This window comes from Eublepharis macularius, chromosome 5 (genome assembly GCF_028583425.1).
Source record: "Eublepharis macularius isolate TG4126 chromosome 5, MPM_Emac_v1.0, whole genome shotgun sequence".
NCBI classification, from domain to species: Eukaryota; Metazoa; Chordata; class Lepidosauria; order Squamata; family Eublepharidae; genus Eublepharis; species Eublepharis macularius.
Genome location: NC_072794.1, coordinates 101,532,072 through 101,549,554, shown reverse-complemented (window position 1 = coordinate 101,549,554; position 17,483 = coordinate 101,532,072). Strand labels below are relative to the sequence as shown.

At 44.0% G+C, this 17,483-nt stretch overlaps 1 protein-coding gene across 3 annotated transcripts in view; it reads right to left on the bottom strand.

The window, feature by feature from the left end:
• ELOVL1 (ELOVL fatty acid elongase 1) overlaps nucleotides 1-17,483 on the bottom strand; it is a 36,097-nt gene that overhangs the window by 2,284 nt on the left and 16,330 nt on the right. For all 3 annotated transcript variants that reach the window (XM_054979059.1, XM_054979060.1, XM_054979058.1), the window contains exons 2-7: nucleotides 17,289-17,356; nucleotides 12,217-12,407; nucleotides 2,969-3,049; nucleotides 2,669-2,725; nucleotides 2,148-2,253; nucleotides 228-364 (exon numbers count right to left, since the gene is read on the bottom strand). In XM_054979059.1, the coding sequence (XP_054835034.1) occupies nucleotides 228-364; nucleotides 2,148-2,253; nucleotides 2,669-2,725; nucleotides 2,969-3,049; nucleotides 12,217-12,407; nucleotides 17,289-17,334 (618 nt within the window). In that variant the 5' untranslated portion in view covers nucleotides 17,335-17,356. The remainder of the gene's footprint in view (nucleotides 1-227; nucleotides 365-2,147; nucleotides 2,254-2,668; nucleotides 2,726-2,968; nucleotides 3,050-12,216; nucleotides 12,408-17,288; nucleotides 17,357-17,483) is intronic.

Below are 17,483 nucleotides of genomic sequence, written 5' to 3'. Positions count from 1 at the left end.
CCACCCACAGGAGATGACAGGCAGGCCTAGGGGTTGTCAGTTCAAATAGGGGAAGGTGGACAGTAAAAGAAGAAGAACAGCTAGGAATCTAGCACAGACATGTCTGATTAAAGCCTTCTGTTCTTGGCCCCTAAAACCAAGGAAAGGGGAAACAATATGGCAGACCAGTGGCCCAGTTGGTTTGTACCATAAAAAGCTGGAGGTGACTTGTCTGGTATATTACTTACCAACTGAATGGCAGTGATATGCTTTTTCCACCACAGGTACTTTTGGAAGGCAGGTCCTGCAGCTGAGAGTCCATAGTAGAAGTACATTACCACATGTACTACAGAGTTCACCATAGCATGGAATGAACCCATTCCTCCTGTAAGGAAAAACGAGACCCAGAACACAACCAAACCTAAGGTCAGTGTAGATTTGTCAAGTCAAAAAGAGTCCAGTAGCACCTTTACATTGGACAAACCAGCCAACCTCTACGCAAAAGAATAAATGGACACAAATCTGACATTAGAAATGGCAATGTCCAAAAACCAGTGGGAGAACACTTCAATCTACCAGGACATTCCACCAAAGACTTAAAGGTCGCTGTAGTTCAACAACAAACAAAAACAAAATCCAACGGGAGGCTGCTGAATTGGAATTCATATGCAAATTTGACTCTCTCAAGCTGGGACTGAATAGGGACTATGAATGGTTATCACATTATCACAGGCAACAGATTTCCTTTACAGAGGCGGGGTCTGGGGGAGCCCAGTGGCGCCTGGCGTGGGCTTTCGAGGACCACAGTTCTCTTTGTCAGATGCATCTGGCGGGGAGAGCTGTGGTTATCAAAGGCTTATACTACATAGGAATTGGATGGTCTAGCTGTTTTACTGCTGCAAACTAACATGGCAAACTCCCTTGAAGCCTCACTCTCTCTCCTCTCCTCCTCTTCTATATTTGACCAGTTTCTGTACTATGCAGCTGACGAAGAGAACTTGATTCTCGAAAGCTTATGCTACAATAAAATTGGTTAGTCTTAAAGGTGCTACTGGACACTTTTTGATTTTGCTACTACAGACTAACATGGCTAACTCCTCTGGATTTGTCAAGTGTAGAAGTTCATCTAGGACAACATGACCCATCACAACAAAGCAGATATTTGGTGTACATTGGTACCACTCTCCACAAACAGTAGGTCTAGTAGATGTTTAAGAGTAAGAAAAGAAATTGGGTGCCTCTCATTCAAAGCATGTATTAAAAGCTACAAGGGTTTGAAGGGTACATAGGCCTGCTCCAAGGCTTCCCCTCCCAGTGTGCATCAGGCCCTCATCAAGTACTCCAAGAGACAAGGGGCAATAAAGATATGGATTGTGAAAGGCGCTGGCAGAACTCTAGTCCCAGTATACCACAATGGCATTATCAGGGATACAAAGGCCTGCAATTTCCTTTGGAATAACCTGTATAGGTTTTGCCCACACCCCAGGTTTGACCAGTCACCGTATTTAAATTTGGGAAGTTTTTCCACTATCAGATCAGCTAGAAACCTTGACAGATTATGGCTGCCATCTTCAGTATGCAGTTTTGTTCATTTAGAATTACCACTCTGTATGCATGGTACATATTATCTATTTGTTGCATTATCACCCTGCTCTTACTATGTTTTCAACTTTTGTAATTTCATTTTCTGCACTGGGCTGTCATTTTCTGTCTGAGCTTTGTAGCACTGTCTCTAATTTTTGTAATCCTTGCCCTGCTGCATTGCTTATTAAATTTCTAATGGTATTTGAATACATTGCTTTACACTGAGTAATCCACATCAAATCTCAGTGAGACAGACTGTAAAGTAAATAATGCACATGTAGTGCATCCCTGTTGTCCATTTATGGTACACTGTACCAGATAACACAGGTTTGCTTCCAACAGGCTAGCATATTGTTGAAAAGAACAGTAAAACTGAACTGTAACAGAAAGAACAAAAAGATGCATATGCATCAGAAGAGGACTGTGCAGACACAGGAACATAGCTACACATTGTATGAACAGTGAAGCTATAAAAGAAGCCATAGCATTGGATTAATTATCATAGTTACTCAGAACTCAGTTCACAACACTGCTAAACTCCACTGAAGTCCAAGCTTCCTTTTCCTCTTCCTGCCCCATCTCACCTGGTCCAAAGCTGGCACCCCACCACCAGCTCCAGGGCAGCACTGAGTGGTGAAATACATGCAAGAAGGTCACTTGCTCATTCTTCTTTCTTAGGATAAATATCACCTATATTAAGAGTGCAAAGTAAAATGTGTTTCATTAAAAGCTCTGACTAGTTGTGTGGCTGCAACAGCACCCTCACTGGCGATTTTCACCCCAACAAAACAAAGGAGACAGATCCCAAATGGTATCAATCACTAGGCAGCCTTTATAGGACTTTTAAAAAAAACCCCAACTTCCTCCAACTCCAACAACACCTCTTAGCTGTGGGCCTGGTATACAAAGGTAAGTTATGACACATTTGTAAGACAAATCAATCCTAGAAAGACAGCTGACTGGCCAGTCCTGCTCTGCCATTACTTTTTCCCATTCTTAGCAGCCCTAAGTGCTTAGGAAACCTAAGAATATAGGACCAGGACTATCCATGTCAAAACAAAGCTTCTAGAGGCCTCAGAAAAAACAAGCACAAAGAAACACTTACCGTATCTATCAGTTCAATGAACTTAGAAAAGACAAAGATCCAGGCCACGCGAACCATCTACCAAAGGAGAGAGCAGAAGTCTGAGAAGTCTGAGACACTAACCATTCTCACTCCTATTACACTAAGCCTTTCCCCCCTCCATTGTCCTTATACCATCTTCTGCCCTCCCTCATTCCTCCACTCCTTTTCTAGGAGCAACCTTGTAAGCTGTGGGTTGCACTGAAGCCACCACTGTTCACATGCAAAGTGAAAGGCACAGGGTGTCATGCGGGAAGACAAAGTATTAGAAAGAAAACTTACTCGAAGGGCCTTGGGATTCTGGGAAGTGTCCACAGGGTCACACCTCCAAGAGTAACCAGTCAACCAGCCTGCCATAAGGAACTGCAAAAAGAAGCTGCCAATTAGAGTACACACTTCTCCCCCAGTGATTAACATCTAGCTTCCAAATAATTCAGTCAGATACCACATGCACCAGCTGTAGTTTCATATACCCCACTGTGCTTCAGGCATGCTTTCTCGGCTCAATATAATAATATTAAGCATGATCAGAGAAACACCTTATAGAATTTTCAGCTGTGATGCAGTTTCCACATGGACCAATATTCACATTTATCTGTTCATATTAAGGATTTCAAGATTTTCAAATCATGTATTTTTACCTGAGGGGTGCTCTTATGCACCCAGTTGCTGTAATGTTTAGTCTCGAACATGCTTATTCTACAAAATGACACTAAATTACAGAGGCAAGTTTTAAGACACAGTTTACATCATCTACCACAGCAGGGTGATATCAACTCTATTTAGAAGAAAAATCAGTGTCAATTAGAATATTGTGTACACTTACAAATATCCAAATGAATGGTTTACCATATAATGGTTTACCATATAAGTCCTACGAAGAAAGGTTTAACGAGCTTGGTATGTTTAGCCTGGAGAGAAGATGACTGAGAGCTGATATGATAACCATCGTCAAGTAATTGAAGGGCTGTCATATAGAGGATGGCACAGAGTTGTTTTCCGCTGCCCCAGAAGATCAGACCAGAACCAACGGGTTGAAATTAAATAAAAAAACTTTTTGGCTAAACATTAGAAGAATTTCCTGACAGAGCAGTCCCTCAGTGGAACAGGCTTCCTCGGGAGGTGGTGGGCTCTCCTTATTTGGAGGTTTTTAAGCAGAGGTTAGATGGCCATCTGACAGCAATGCTGATTCTGTGAACCTAGGCAGATCATGAGAGGGAGGGCAGGAAGGATTGCATCAGTGCTTAGTTTTTGTGGCCCCCTTATTACCTGCCCAAGGTAAGGCTGATCACTACTTGAAGTCAGGTGGCAATTTTCCCCAGGCCAGTTTGGCTAAGGATCCTGATGGTGGTTGTTGTGGGTTTTCCGGGCTGTATTGCCGTGGTCTTGGCATTGTAGTTCCTGACGTTTCGCCAGCAGCTGTGGCTGGCATCTTCAGAGGTGTAGCACCAAAAGACAGAGATCTCTGTCTTTTGGTGCTACACCTCTGAAGATGCCAGCCACAGCTGCTGGCGAAACGTCAGGAACTACAATGCCAAGACCACGGCAATACAGCCCGGAAAACCCACAACAACCATCGTTCTCCGGCCGTGAAAGCCTTCGACAATACATTGATCCTGATGGTGTTTTGCCACCTTCTGGGCATGGAGCAGGGAGTCACTGGAGGTGTGGGGAGGGGAGATAGTTGTGAATTTTCTGCATTGTGCAGGGGGTTGGACTAGATGACCCTAGAGATACCTTCCAAACCTATGATTCTAAGAGTTCCTATGTCAATTCAAATATAAAAAATGAAACCTCAAAGACATTTCATTCGGCATAAAGGAATAAATTAGAGATGCAGCATCATATAATCTCATGCTCATAACTAACTGGCATGAATACATACAATATAGGCTACAGAAACTTGTAGGAAATACACAGTATTTCTACCATTTGTACAGAAGAAATATTTGTCCTAGGAAACTGAGGAATTTAACATACCTTTCAAAATAAGAATGTTCTACCATATTCTCTGAACCAATATCCTATTTTTAGCAGTGGACCTCACATGGGCTCCCATTTTAGGCAAACATTCATGGAACTTAGCAAGTTCCTGAAGTTTTCAATCAAACTGAATCTTCCAGTCAAACTGCAAGCCTTAGGGTTGTATCAGATATTCTAGAGAAGCACTAGGACGAGAAATTCCTCTTTCCCTGATTGTGTGTAATGCATAAAGAAAATGTGAGAATGAGAAGAGATGCATATGTCCCTTCAATTGACTACACCTCCTCCTACCCAAGAACCAAACATATAAGACAAAGTATAAGTTACTCATGCTTCTATAGAATGTCCAAAGCAGCCCATAGTTGTCAATCAAAAATCTGAGTGGTCAAGATTTAATTGTTATCATCATTTATGTATCTATGTATAGACTCATCTATCTATGTATAGATTTGCCAATACTGTTTTTGTAGCCAGCACTGTTTTCTTATCTTTTCCTTCCATTTGCTTTTTAATTTTTTTTGTTTCACACTAATAAAATAATTCTTAAAAAATGAAGTATTATCACCTATTAAAAAAAGATTTAATTCCAATTGAGCCAGAGTGGAGAAGTGGTTATAGTGCTAGTGTCAGGTGCTTGCAATCACCTGTCGTACCTGATCTGCTTACTGTGTGCTTATGCTGTATGTTATGAATACATGCTGGAGCAAATGTTACTTGCATTATCAATTGAACCTAGGGTGTGAAACTATGCCAAGGAGGAACACATTCCCACCATTATCTGTGAACCTCTCTGAGTCTTCTCTGCTTCCCTGAGGAGTGGTGCCTAGATGACCTTGGAGACTACTACATCATCCCTGTTTTTTTCTGCTTGGCTGACAGTTAGAGAAAGGAGGGGAGGTTACGAATTTTCCCGCTTTGCTGATCACTGCAGAGTGGGGAGGAAGTTTGAAACTGCCCATGCTGGGAAAGCTTACATATGTAGATGCTTGCCTGCAACTGTTATTCCTGGCAAAGATGGCATAAGTGTATGACAGCTTATCAATAAAGAATTTTTACTACTTATAGTGATGACTTTTGAGAGTTGCCCCACTTTCTTTGGACCTGAGTAACCACAGAATCCTGAAACCTATGCCATGGCAGAGGGAAAGGATAAGGATACCGGTGCTACAGGGAATGCTGAGGAACCACCCCAAGACCCCGCTGACGGGTATGGGCTTGGCGCAGGTGCACCGATTAGAGCTGCAGTGCAGCCCCGGCAGCTTGGTGATTACAGATCCTGACTGAAGCCACTCCGCTAGTATGGACCCTTCGGGTGACATTGGCAAAGAGGGAACTAGGTCGGCTGGATAGTCGGGGGAGCCATCTGTTTAGATAAAGTCTCCTGGGAGAGGGACTTCTCGAGAAAGAGGAGGAGGAGGATAGGGAATTCAAGCCAGAGGAGCTGTTGGGAACAACCTCCGCAGAACTGGTGCAGGAGCTTCAGGCCAAGGTGGGAGTGATGAGGTGCAACATGTACACTTTTATGTGGAACATTCAAGACTTCATGAGGATTGTCCTCCAAGACTTCCAAGATCAAGACTGGCGACCAGATCGAGGAGCTCCACAGCTGGTGGATCAGCCACTCCCCACCACAGATGGGCAAGAAGCCCAAGCCCCTCCAGATGGGCAAGGAGCCCAAGCCCCAGTGTACCCCCCCGCTCTAACCTGTTCCCCCAGATGGAGGGCCCGTGGGAAGAGCTCCAAGGCCTCAACCTTGGCAAGTGTTGGACTATGCAAGCGGGAAACACATTTTGAATACCCTGAGGAATTGGGGTATTACTTAGTGCAAGTGACAGAGTTCCTGAGAGAATGGGGCCACACCTTCCCAGATGAAGCCAGCCAAGTGAGTTACCTGGGTTCTAGGCTAGGGGGAATGGCAGTGAACGGACCATTGGATACTCACTGTGAAGGGTCCTTCTCCTCTGAGGAAAGGAGAACATCTTGATGGGTGATTCCCACTCTCCATTCAGGGAGGCAGGAACAAGTTTTCTACTTCCTGTCTTCCTAGTGGGAGTCACCCTTTCTTTCAGTTTTGGCAACTTTGAAAGTAGTTATAGCATCATAATTATGAATGTGACACTCTAGAACTGAATAAAAAGGAGAAAGGTGAGTAACAAACGTGTTAAGCAGAAACAACAGGACAGGAAGTAAATTTGGCAGGCAGAAGAGAGTGAAAAAACAATGACTTTGGGAGGGGCAAGATGTCCTCCTTTCCTCAGAGGAGCAGGACCCTTCACAGTGAGTATCCAATGGTCCATTCTCCCTCTGAGGCGGAGGACATCTTGATGGGACCTCCCAGAACAGTGTCCCTATTTTCTGGGTGGATCATTCTCCTGCCAAACGCTGCATCCACTGAGTCACAAGTGTTCAGCTTATAGTGTTTAACAAAGGTAGATACAGATGCCCAAGTAGCTGCTTTGCAAATCTCTTAACTGTAGCATGTCTGGCAAATGCTGCGCTGGTTGCAGCACTTCGTATTGAGTGAGTAGTAATTTTAGTTGGTATGTCTAGTTTTTTTAATTTTGTGTGTTTTGATGATGCATGCCTTGAGATTACTGCTAATGGAAGATTTAGACATCCTCATTCCTTTATTCAGCGAGGATATAGAGATAAATAAAGAAGCAGTTTTCCAAATTTGCTTTGTTTGATAAAGAAATGCTTTTGGAATAAGTTATGTCCAGAGTATGCCACATTTCTTCTTTGAGATAAAAAGTATTTGGTCAACTGAGAGTAGACATAATTCCTGTGATCTGTGGGAGAGATCATTTTTGGTATGAAGGTAGGATCTGTTCTCAGGACCACTTTGTCCTTGTGCAAGATACATAGCTCAAGCTAATTAACAGGGTACCCAGTTCCAATACCCTTCCTGCAGATGTAACTGTGGTAAGGAACAAAGTCCTCAGCCACTTAGGAGGAATTTCCTTGATAGGCTCTCAAAGGGGTGTCTGATAACAGCAGACAGAACTGCATGCAATTTCCAAGTCACAATTTGGTGAACCTGTGGTGGATCCTTCAGAGTATCACACTAGAGGGAGCTACATATGTGAGGTGTCTGGGCAAACTCAGACCCTCGTAATGGGGCAGCACTGTTGTTAAGACTGTGACTTGACATCTTAAGGCTGAGGCTCTGAGACTGCTTGCATGACAGACCTGTAGGAAGTACAGAATGGATCTGGTTTGGGGTTTCATGACATTAATCCCTTTTTCTTTTGCATCTCCTGTGAAGGCTTTCTATAATGTATTATATACCCTGTTCGCGAACTGTCTCCTAGAGGCCAGCAGCATGTTGGTTACTTCTTGAGAATAGCCTGAGAGAGGTAGTCTTGCTCACTCTCCATGTGGTTAAATGTAGCTAATCCAGGTGTGGATGCAGAACTTGGCATCGCTGGAGCATATCCTGAGATCTTGGAGAAGTCAGTGGTAGAAGTGTTGACAGCTGTTGAAAAGCAGAGAGCCATGGAAGCTGGGGCCAGTAGGGTGCTACCACTATGATTTCTGCTTTTTTGTTTGTTTTTTGTTCTCTTATCTTCCTGATTAGCTTCAGGAGAATTGGAGAAGTTGGAAGGCAAACAGCAGAATGCATGGCCACTGTGATGTCAATGCATCGGTTACTGTGGCCTCGGGATGGAAGCACCTGGTGAAATATCTGTCCACTTAATTGGTTGACATGCTGTCTGTTCTGATTAGAACGTGTTCGTCTAGTATTCGTGGTCTGAAGTGCAGTAGGGCTAGATAAACTGCCCGAAGCCCCAGTAGGTTGACAGAGGGTCTCGTCTCACTGCTGGACTATCGACCTTGCACTGGTGGATCTTCTAGTGCTGCTCCCCATCCAGACAGACTGGTGTCCACGTAACCTGTTCCATTTCTGGAATGCAGTGTTGCTTTCCTTGCAGAAGGCCCGTCATATTTGTCCACCATACAAGTCTTTTAAAAAAATATATTATTTTCTTTATTTATTTTTATTGTGAGGAAGAACTGAATGGAAAGACCTTTCTTGTTCATAATTTGTAGCTGGAAGGGTCTCAGAAGTCTGTATGTAGTTGACCTCCCTGGATGTCGTCGATACTCGGAATCAGTAGACAGTTTCACAAATGTCATTAATAAATACCTGGCCTTGATGATCACTTGTGACATCTCCTTTCTCTTCTTTGCCACTGCTTCAGTTAGGAAGAAAGAATTGCGTGTTGTGTCTAATAGGGCTTCTAGATGTTCTAGTCACTGTTTGGATTATAAAGAACTTCTCTGTAAGTTGATCAGGAACTGTAAGCTTGTAGGCATGCAGAGCTTAACCTGATCAGCAAGTTGTCCAGGTAAGTGTGTAGATGAATACTTTTTCTCCCTTAGCTTTACGCTGGGTTGATCAAATTCTCTGTGAAGGCCCTCTGTGCTGTGGAGAGGCCAAATGGAAGTACTCTGAACTGTAGATGGAGTCCTCTTGTGCAGAAACAGAGGAGTCTTCAGTGCCCGGACAAGATCAGAATGTGGAGATATGCTTTCATCAGATCTAGTACATTAAGGTACTCCTTTGGTGTAGGTTGGCCCTGAGATCCATGAACAACAGATGCCAGGGGCTTCTGGGTCCTTCTGTATGCAGGTGATCTGCCACTGAGCTAGCGGCCCTCCATTAGCAGGGTTTCTATGATGGATCTCATAGTCTCCAATCTGAGACGCCCAAGTTTGACAAACTTGTTGTTAATTTTAAGTCTAGTATCACCCTCCAATCTCCATTCTTTTTGGCACTGTGAAGAATATGGTGTACACTCCTTTTCCCCTTGTCCAGGGGGAGTGGAGACATGAGAAAGGAGGGACACACTTACCTGTAACAAGAGTGCTGTCTATTTGGACTGAAGAATTCAGAGTCTATGTGAAGTCACAGCAACAGTCACTATGAAACACACAGATGTCTGAAAAAGTAAACTGAACTTGCAAAAACACATAGCAACATTAATTCTCTGGAAGCCACTGGGCTTTTATCTTTTTTCTACAAGGATGCACTCTGCTATTAGAGATGATCAACGGCCTCAGTTCATAGCACTTTGGCCCATACCCTTTATGCCCTAGGATAGGGTTAAACACATTTCATGCTCCCTCCAAGGGATGGCAGAGAGGTCATAATGACCTGTTCATCAGTAGCTTAAAGAAAAAATTGCAACAGAGAATTCTGGTTCTCAGACTAACAGAGATGAAGCGCTATTTAATCTGTAGATCCTCAACAATAATAGTGATAACCACCGGAACAAAGAATATATTTGCTAAGGGTTACAGCAGAGGCCCTGCCAATAGCCAATTCAATGAAAGTTTGTGCATCAAGGACATCTTGCCTCAGGGCACCCTTTCTGAGTAGAAAGATGGTTGTGTTTATCTAAACCCCAGCTGTCAGCCCCAGTGGGGGCTCCAAGGTGTATACAACATTTCATACCTTTCCATTCTAGCCACACAACAAACCCGCAAGGAAGACCAGGCCAAGAGAATGAAATGGGCCCAAGGCCATAGGCAGGCCTCCCAGGGAGAATGGCATGAGAATGTGGATCTCCCAGATCCCAGCCCAACACTCCAGCCACTACACCAAACTGTCTCTTGTTAAAAATGGTGTCATACAGGAAAGATTCCAGAGACAGGATGAATACAATTGCAGCAAGAGCTCTCTCTCAGCATAGGCAATTGCTAGGATTCCCTTTGTAAGAAATGGCCTCTTCCACAGTTCCCTGTTTGGGGGTGGGAGGCCTGGAGGAAGAACCAGAGGGAGACCTGTCTTCCCTCAGACAAAAAATTGGCAGTCTCAGTTTATGTAATCAAGTTTAGGAAATCTGGGGATAGCATCACAGTGCCTGACCCAACTGCATTACTCACAAGTAGACCATCAGCAGCACTGGGCCCCTGGGGCTGCTGCTATTTGGTGCTCTTGCTGGGTCCTGTGCCCACTGATTTGCTTTGGATGTGGGAAAGCGCTCTGCAGCCACCTCCTGGTCTGCTGACAAGGTTGCCAGCTTTGGCGAGGCCAGAAATGGCTGCCGTGGCTTTCTGAGGTAAGATAAGCTAGCTTTTTTAAAATAGTCTGTCTAATGACATTTAGGAATTTCTGGGGTACTACCACAGGTCCCGATCCCATCGCATTACTCACGAGTAGCCCTCCTTCATTCGCCGTGGGCTTTGAAGGCACGGATGACTGTTGAATTTCAGACCAGCTTGACTGCCCTGCACTGGGTCTTACGCCACTAGACTGGCATAAGGATGTGGAAAAATCCACTCCATAGCCACCTCCCAGCTGGTTGCGAGACCAGATATGGCTATCGTGTTTCCTTTGCTCAGGGAGGAATAGTGCCGTTTGCGCTTCTGGTCTCTTCGCGATATGAGTGGCCACAACTGTGGCCTCCTCGGGGCAAACTTCCTCCGCAGTTTGCCCCAGTGTCTCTGGGGTTGTTGCTGGGAAGCAATGGTGAGGGGGGCTTCCAACACTCCCTCAGAGAGGAATCCGTCGCATCCCCCGTGATTTTCCATCCTATTGTGATGGAAGAGCATGTTCTGCTGGTCCATGATTCTGTCTTGCCATGCAATGGCCGCCATGCCCAGAGGAAGGGAGGTGAAAGCTTCCCCTGCAAGCCTTCTAGCAGACACAGAGAGAAAGAGAACAGAAATGAGGTAAAGTAGAAAGGAGTAAACAAGGCAAGAATCAGGTTCTGGAAAGTAGAAGTGAAGGAAAGGAAGAAAAACAGTTGAAAGGCAAGGCAGCGCTCGGATGAAGCTGCTCTCCCTGTAGAAGAAGGAATGAAACTGACAGAAAGGGTGTCTCCCACTAGGAAAACAGGACGTAGAAAACTTGTTCCTGACTCCCTGAATGGAGGGTGGGAATCACCCATCAAGATATCCTCCATCTCAACAAAAAAAAAAACATGTTTCTAGCATGTTTCATGGCTGTGTTTAAAAAAAAGGATCTTTAAAGTATGGTGACAATGCTGGATGCAATCTGAGGACCAGGAGGAGGCAGAATTAGAAGTTGGTTCCTCTTCCACAATTTGCAAGGTGGTGCAAAGTAATTCCATTAATGTGCATCTTACTGATAGCAACATACAGTGTTTTGGGGACTTAGATTAGGCTACTTTGGGAACAGAATTTTTTCCCCAAACTTATTTTTACAATTAGGGACTAAGAAAACTGCTAACACAAATCCCAGCAGTCCAGGTTAACAGTCAAGCAACTCCTCCTAACCCTGAAAAGTTTGCCAATTGAATAAATTATTCGGGAAGTTGTGAAATTTTCTCATGATAATTTATTAGGTATCATTTAAATACAGGATGTACTGCAAATTTAAAGAATATCCAAGTATGAATAGGATGGAATACTATAAGTAAACCTCCTGCTTCATGACTGATAAATGTCCAGCTGTGTATTCTGCATTCCCACTGTGTCAGTAATTTGTGACTGGAGCGGCCTTGAAGCAAACATTGGGAAGTTTCAGAAGTAGCTGTGACATTAACTTGATCTATGGGGGTGGGGGGTGGGGAGCTTACCTCATAGACTATGTAGATAGACAGTGCTACCATGGAGAAGTTATAGACAAGCATGAATGTCTTGAGGTTCAGAGGCTTCCGGTTGGCCATGATTCTTGGCCCCAGTGACAATACAAAGTAGGCATAGCTCAGCAAGATACCCGTCATGAGCCATGGTGTGCCCATCAGTGGATATGTGGCAATCCGGGGGTCTGCAAGAAAGCAAGTTGTTCAAAGGCCTGTGCATAGTGACCCACCCAAACATTTTCAGTTCCATTACTTGTTTCAAGTTTCTGAGGGGCACTACAACCACAAGAACTCACAATACTAGGGGGAAAGGTAAAAAAACTTAATCACAGGTCAATGTCAGACTTGCAACCCATTTGTAGAACATATTTTTTTAAAAAACATAAATGCCACCTCTCCAGAAACTTACTTAGCAAGGAAGTAAAAACAAGAATAATAAAAGGATCAATATTAAAATGAATCATTAAAAACCACCCCAAAGCCTTAAAGGGGCATGAAAGCAGAGTAAAAATACATCTATAAAACATCTATAAAACAACCCAGACAGAAAAATTGCTTAAAAAGCGGTTTAACCACTCCCACCTGTGTCCCCCAGGTTATTCAGTGATACATTGGCATAGGTGTGGCAGGTGGGGAGCTGGAGTTGCTGTAATCTATATTCCCCTCAGCATGGTGCTCCATCCAGGACACTTCCAGTTTTGAGGCTATGTACCTAATGTTGGGATTGAGAGATACTGGGATTCTGTTGGTGTACAACTCACTCTGCTGCCTGACACAGGTAGTCTCAGGGTGGCGTTGAAGACTCTTAGGCTGGCTATGCTAGAGGACTTCAATATCCATGTCAAGGGAATCTTGTGGGGAGCAATTCAGGATTTCATGGCCTGCATGACAATCTTGAGCCTGAGATAATAACTTATCTTACACATTATGCAGGTCACACTCTTGATCTGATATTTTATTCTGGCTAGGATAAATTTGAGAGAAATAGATAACTATTTGCTCAGGTTTAGACTTACAGGAATACCAAGACTGCAGGGTTGGGGATCTATTAAAATGATCCACCTCTGGACTAGATGAATCTGAATGGCTTTCTGACAGCTCTAGGGGATTTTCCTGTTCATAATGCTGGTGCTACTATCAGTGCTCTAACTGACCTCTGGAATGAGAAAATGACCTGGTCAGTTGACACTACTCTCAGGAAGCCTCTCAGGTGTTAAAGCCCAGGCAGCCCCTTTGTGTACTGAGGGGCAGTGGCAATGAAAAACCAAGGGAGATGGCTACAGCAACAGTGGAGGAAGACTCAGGATAAATCTGATAAGACACAGGCTAAAGCTCATTTTAAAGTGTACTCCATGGCAGTGATAGTAGTGAAGAAACAATACTTTTCCACTGCCCCTATATCTGCACAGTGTAGGCCAGCAGAGCTGTTCCAGGTAGTCAGAGGCCTGTTGGGATCTGGCCTCTGAAGGAGGAACTAGGCTGTTCAGTGGCCCACTCTGTTTTGCTCAACACTTTGCAGATAAAATCTCTCACATCTGCTCCTCTCTTCTAACTTGGACTCTACATTAGCAGTGACAGGGTCAGATGGTGCCAGGGTGCCGACTTGTCCAGCTATTTGGGATAGTTTATTCAGTCTCATGGTGAGGACAGGATAGAAGTCTAAGTCCTACCACCTGCTTGTATAACCCTTATCCTTCTTGGTTTAATTAAATCTGCAGGACGGGGGCTGGCTGTCTGGGTCCAAGAAGTAATTCAAGCCTCCTGGAGAGAGGGGTTGGTCATCCAGTCTTGAAACAGGCTGTGATTCATCCACTTCTAAGTAAGTCTACACTATACCCAGGAGATCTCAACAACTATTGACCAGTCTCAATGGAATGGGTGGTGGTTGAGCAACTTTCCTAGATGAAGCAGATTGTTTATATCCTTTCCAATCTGGTTTTAGGCTTGGTTATGTGACTGAAACAGCCTTGGTCACTCTAGTGGATGACCATTTCCTGAAAAGGACATGGGGAGTGTGACTCCATTAATTCTTCTGGAGCTGTAAGCAGTTTTTGATACCAGTGATCTGGACCTCCCCCTTCCAGGCCAAGAGTGGGAGGCACCATTTTGTGGTGGTTCTGGTCCTATCTGGAGGGTAGGTTTCAGAAGGTTATGCAGAGGGACTACCGTTCAGCCCCTTGGTCTTTGACCCGCGGCATCCTACAAGGCTCCATCTGGTCCCCTTTGCTTTTAAACATCTATATGAAACTGTGGATGAAATCATCCAGAGATTTGGACTGTCCACTGTAGTGTATGGCCTGGTTACATCTAGATTAGATTAGTGCAATGCATTCTGTGTGGGGGCTGCCCTTGAAAAGTGTTTGGAAACTTCAATTGGTGCAGAATGTGGTAGCCAGGATATTGACTGGAGTGAGTTGTAAGGACTGTATCATTCAAGTCATGGCCTATCTACACTGGCTCCCAATCAGCTTCTGGGTACAATTCAAGGTGCTAGAGTTGATTTTTAGTCCTATATGGCTTGGGATCAGCATATCTGCTGGAGGGACTATGTACCTCCTTATGAACCTACCTGACCACTATAGTCATCTTCTGAGGCCCTGCTTTGGATGCCCGTCTTCTGAGATTAAGCAGGTGACAACCCGGGAGGGAGCCTTCTTGGTAATGGCACCAATACTCTGGAACTCTATTCCCAGGGAGACTTATCTGTTCCCTTCAGTTACCATCTTCCACCAGTGGGTAAAGACTTTGTTTCATCCGGCATTCCCTCATGGATTGCTCCTTCCTGCCCTAAGTTTTATTGATGTTTTATGTTTTTGTATGTGTATTTTAGCTTTGATTTTAATGGTGTGTTTTTGTTTGGTTTTAATGGGTTTTAATATGTTTTATATTATGTTTTTAATCTGTTAACCGCCTTGTTAGCCCTAATGAGGGCAGAAAGTTGGGGAATGAATTTTGCAAATAAATAAAAGCCAGGGTAAAGAGAAATGTTTGGCCCAGCTTGTAAAGGACAGCAAGCCTCAATGGGGATGGACGGAATCTCAAAGATAACTAGACTGAAAAAGCCCTTTCTCTGGTTTCTTCCCATGTCACCACTGTAGGCAAGGGCAAAGAACAGAGTTTGAGGTGAGTTAAACAAAATAGTAAAAAGTCCAGTAGCACCTTTAAGACTAAGCAACTTTATTGAGGCATAAGCTTTCAAGAACCACAGATCTCTTCATCTGACAAAGAGAACTGTGGTTCTCGAAAGCTTATGCCTCAATAAAGTTGGTTAGTCTTAAAAGGTGCTACTGGACTTTTTACTATTTTGCAACTACAGACTAACACGGCTAACTCCTCTGGATCCTTGAATAATATAGGAGGCAAACCTGCAAGTATCCAGAGCCATAGCATTTAGACCTTAAAAAGTATGAACCCGCACTCAGAGTTGTGCCTAAAAATGGGCAGCCACAGTATTAGATTTTTCAGCACAAGGGTGATATGATCCCTGTATCCAGTTCCAACAATAGCCTAGCCACTGCATTTTGGACCAAGTAAACCTTCCAAACAGTTTTCAAATGCAGCCCCACATAAAGTGCATCAAGATCACTCTTTTTGAGGAAAAAAACATAGTTATCAACCAAAGCTGATAAAATATGCTGCACAGCATAGAGGAGACCTGAAACTCTAACTATAGGCCAGGATCCAGCAGTACCTACAAATTGTGAACCTGTTCCTTCATGAGGAGTGAAACCGCCTCCTTAACTTTCAAGCAGCTTTGTAATTGACAAACAGCACCTAATTCTTGTCTGTCCTATGCTTCAATTTATTGGCCCTCCATTTCTCCAGGCATTTGTGCAGAATGTAGACCCACCCAACTCAGGCATTAGAGAGAAACAGAGCTGGATATCATCCACATACTAGTGGCACATTCCAGATCCTCAAATGATTTCTCCCAATGGTTTCATGAAGATGTTAGTCTGCAGAGGGAAAGATGATCCCAAAGTATCCCAGAGCATAAATGCCATGGGGCCAAGCAGCAGTTCCCCCACCCCCCGGAACTAGTCAGCCATATGAGTAGAACCCCCACTTCTAACCTAGCCTGATTCTCTAGAATGATACCATGACAGATTATATCAGAAGACACCAAGAGGTCCAGGTAATCAACAGGGATGCACTCTCCCTCCTCCACTGTCATTTGCCCTGCAAAGATCTTCACTCATCACAACCAAGGTGATATCTATACCTGAAAACAAAGTAAAATTGATCTAGAACAGCAATACTCAGTGGCTTGGGAGCCATATGTGACTATTAATATGTCACCTATGACTCTTTTGAGCACTGTTCCCCAGTGTGATACCTGCCCCATATTCCAGGAACAGCAGCAAGGCCACTGTTATGTAAGGACTGTGGTTGGCATATAGTTCCCACCTTGAAATAGTGAGTAGTAGTAGCTGGGAGAAAGCTCCTCCTCCTCTTTACTCATCCAGATCTTAGAGCCAGTTTGGTGTAGTGGTTAAGAGCGCAGGACTCTAATCTGGAGAACCAGGTTTGATTCCCCACTCCACCACTTGAAGCCAGCTGGGTGACCTTGGGTCAGTCACAACTTCTAGGAGCTCTCTCAGCCCCACCCACCTCACAGGGTGCTTGTTGTGTTGTGGGGATAATAATGACATACTTTGTAAACCGCTCTGAGCGGGTGTTAAATCATCCTGAAGGGCGGTATATAAATCAATTATTATTATTTATTATTAGATACACACCAACTTAGCCCCATCACCTGCTGTAAAATCCTGAATGATAGATGTTTTACACTCCAGCCAACCTGGTATTCAGCAGTGGCACTTTTTAGGACTAATGAGTGATCAACAAAATTACAAGGGTCCACCTGGCTGAAAAAAGGGCCAGAAGAAGAAATGGATATAACATGATAACTACTTCTTTCCCTCATCTCGTTTCAGTTCAGTTATCATCACAGTATCTTCCTCTACCCACTAGTACCTGAATATCAGCACCCCTCCTGTCCCTGAAGTACATATTAAGCAAGGCTTCTCTTAATCAGCCCCCACCCCCCAACAAGCAAAGCTCACCTGCTCCATTCATGAAGTCTCGATACATATTCACCAGTGAGTCCATGGCAGTGGTACCAGCAGCTGTTCTGTACAGGAAGAGACGGAATGGGTAAGTCAATCTGTGACAGGAATGCTACTGAATTCTACAAGCTCAATTCAATTTGATCATCTTTATTTTGTTTTCGATTCCTCCTTGTGTGAATCATGCTCATG